We start from the raw sequence: 2,979 nt of genomic DNA, 5'->3' as shown, positions 1-2,979 counted from the left end.
TCCCCTAATCAGGTCATGATTTACAGCTGCACAGCATGGGACATGTAATTTCACATAAAATATGGCCTTACCCTTTTTTCCTTTTTTTTTATTGTTAAGCTTGCATGTTTAAAGAAATGCACACTTGGAAGGTCTGCACTGACTGATTTGGATATATAACTCTCTAAAATTCAGGATTTCTACAGCGTGCCAGAGCTTTGACCAGACTTTGCATTAGTCTAATTTCATCACAGAACCATGACCCTGGCTGCCCCTAGGCCAAGAACACAGGTTATCCCTCACTTTTGCAACGCTTTCTGGGCTGAGTCAGTACATTTTCTTCCAAGCAAAAGGCTGTTTACCACCTGCCCAGGAACAAGTCCATTCATGGAGGACATCAAGCATGAGCCGTATAAACACTTTGTCTTTCTCCAACATGCAGAGGCAGAGTATCCCCTCTATATAAAGTTTTGAAATAGCAGAGGCTGGAAGGCAATAAAGTACAGGTCATATGAGGTAGATGGACAAGCTAATAATTACAAAGAGTGATTTATTTAAAACAATTGACATTCATTAACAAAGTTAAGTCTTGAAAGAAATGTGTTTAGTAATTGATTAGGATGTTATACGCGTAGGTGATTCATGCTTTGGGCGTCTAAGGGCGAGTATAAAAGTGCTCAACATCAGATCTTGTACGACCATTTCTCTTGTCTTATTTCTCTTGTGAAGTAGGTAAGTTTTATCTGAATTTATCTTTCTAACAAAGCCTGCGTTTGTAGTTTTAAGTCAGGGTGAATCATGTGCAAATATTCTGATATCAATTTGAAGTTTTCTTGATTGTAAATTAATAAATTTGTGACTGTTTAGCTATTGACTTTGGTAAATGCAGATCTGGATGATGAGCTCCAATTAATTTTTCATGAAAACTCATTTCTAGATGTTATTGTGTTCAATGCAAGGTTTGCAGGTGTCTTCTAGGAACTGAGCTATGAAAATTCTGCCTTTCCCTCTAGCCTGTTGGTAGTCTGTTATTATAATGTTTGATTGTGAAAATTATAAGAATTGTGCCTTATTTTTATACTATTGCCTTGTGCTTCAGATTAGCCATCCCTGAAAAATGGTGCACTCTTTAAGCCCATGCACTGATGGCAGTGCTTCCCTGTGTGGGGTGGCTGTGCCACAGCCCATTGCTGACAGCTGCAACGAGCCCTGTGTTCGGCAGTGTCCTGACTCCAGGGTGGTGATCTACCCTCCGCCAGTGGTTGTGACCATCCCTGGACCGATCCTCAGCACCTATCCACAGCAGAGCGTCGTGGGATCTGCAGGAGCCCCGGAAGTTGGAACTGGCTTTAGTGCTGCCCACGCTCCTGGGGCCTCACAGGTTTATGGTGGTGCCAGATGGGGACGGGGATACCCGATTGGAAGCTGTAAGCCATGCTAAACCTAGTGAGAGTTGCTGCTGAAAGAAGAATGTCCAGGAGATGACAAGCAGGAGGCAGATATGCGGCTGAGCTCCAGGGCACAGCCTTTAGGAAGGGTTGAGCATTTGGGCCTGCCATTAAATGCATCTGTAGATGCTCAGATCTTCTGAAAAATCCATTTACGTCCTTCTCAGATTACCCTGATTTTCTTTTTCCAATGTCTTCCTATCTTTCCAAGTGCTCTGATCTCAATGCTATGGACTATATTGCTAATTCCTTGGGGGGTTGTGGGTGTCATTGTGGCAATGTAAAGGGATCTGGCATGACATCCATTCTAGATCCCTTTGTAGGCTCTTTCTGTGGCTAATGATGTATAAAAAAGGATTGTGGAGTCAACCAGCTTATGCTCTGTTTCTGTGCTGTATGTGTCTTGCTACGATCAGGGCTGAATATCAACACAGAGCTGCAATAGGGAAGCAACATCGGTTATTACATGAATCATCTTGCATCAAACCACAGGTTGTGGACAATTTATAATCTGTACTATATAATCCTGCCGTTGCATGATCTGCTTGTTTCTCATTAAACGTGACGTTGCAACATGTTATTGGCCTCCACGTGTGTGTGCATCTCTGCACGTGTTCCCCTTTGCCTTCAGGTGCCTTTGTTCTGCTGCATCAAACTGATCCTATCAGTCTGCCTCAGAACAATGATGTTCTTGAGAGACTTGGCAGTGGGTTGTGTGTGCCTCTCCTTTCCACATAACCTCTATGCTGTAGCTCTCCCGTCGTGAAACTGCTGCCCACATCTTTGTTTTCATTGTTCCTGGTCTTGCTCAGCTCTGTGGAGCTCTTTCCTCAACATTTGCTTTTCTGGCACAGTGTGTGTTAGCTGTTACCTGCTGTCCCCAGGCTCAACCTCCCCATCTAGGCGGTGACACAATGCATCAGAGCAGAGGTGCATGAAGAGTTGGTATTACTAAGAAGAATCTGAAGCCAAGTGTTATGTAAGAGCAGCTTTTTTTTTAGTGTAAAAATTAGATTTCTGGCTTTACTGCTCTGCTCAATGTTTTACAATGTAACATATGCATGTGAAAATGGCTGGTGATGTTCATTCATGGAATTTTGAATTTCTTTAGGAATATATCAATAATAAAGCGTTTCACAAGCTTTCCGTGCTGCTGTATGTGTTTGAAATGTTATGTAGCATATTAATACGTTGTTACAGGAACAGTATAATTCAGTATTGCAAGCTGATGTGAGAATGCTGGATTATTTCACAGTAGTCACTCTTTGGAGAATTATTAGCCTTATGTGTAGGGAAAATGAGGCTGCCCAGGCATTGTAATAGTGTCTAATTGACTGTTGGTGAGCCTTAGATGAGGTGATTAAACCAGATTCTCAACAACCACATAAATCCTTCCGTACAAAAGAGAAATCCCCCAAACCTCAAAAGCCAGATGAAGGAATCCTCATTGTTGTGCTAATGGTGTATTTGGAAGCAAACTGAAGTTTATTATTGAGGCCTCTCAAGTTTCACTTTCCGTGTAATAAGCTGAGACTTGCAGTTACCACAAAAC

General features: G+C 42.2%; 1 protein-coding gene across 1 annotated transcript; it reads left to right on the top strand.

Moving 5' to 3' along the window:
* Nucleotides 1-1,096: 1,096 nt before the first annotated feature.
* LOC309600568 (feather keratin B-4-like) lies at nt 1,097-1,420 on the top strand (the record flags this gene model as incomplete). The annotated part of the gene is made up of 1 exon (XM_082332968.1): nt 1,097-1,420. One exon carries the CDS (start codon nt 1,097-1,099, stop codon nt 1,418-1,420), a length of 324 nt encoding a protein of 107 aa, XP_082189094.1.
* Between the last annotated feature and the right edge of the window lie 1,559 nt (nt 1,421-2,979).

The sequence above is a fragment of the Platalea leucorodia genome (genome assembly GCF_965183815.1).
Source record: "Platalea leucorodia genome assembly, chromosome: 24".
Lineage (NCBI taxonomy): Eukaryota > Metazoa > Chordata > Aves > Pelecaniformes > Threskiornithidae > Platalea > Platalea leucorodia.
The sequence above is the reverse complement of the archived record's forward strand: the minus strand, read 5'-3'. Positions and strand labels throughout refer to the sequence as shown.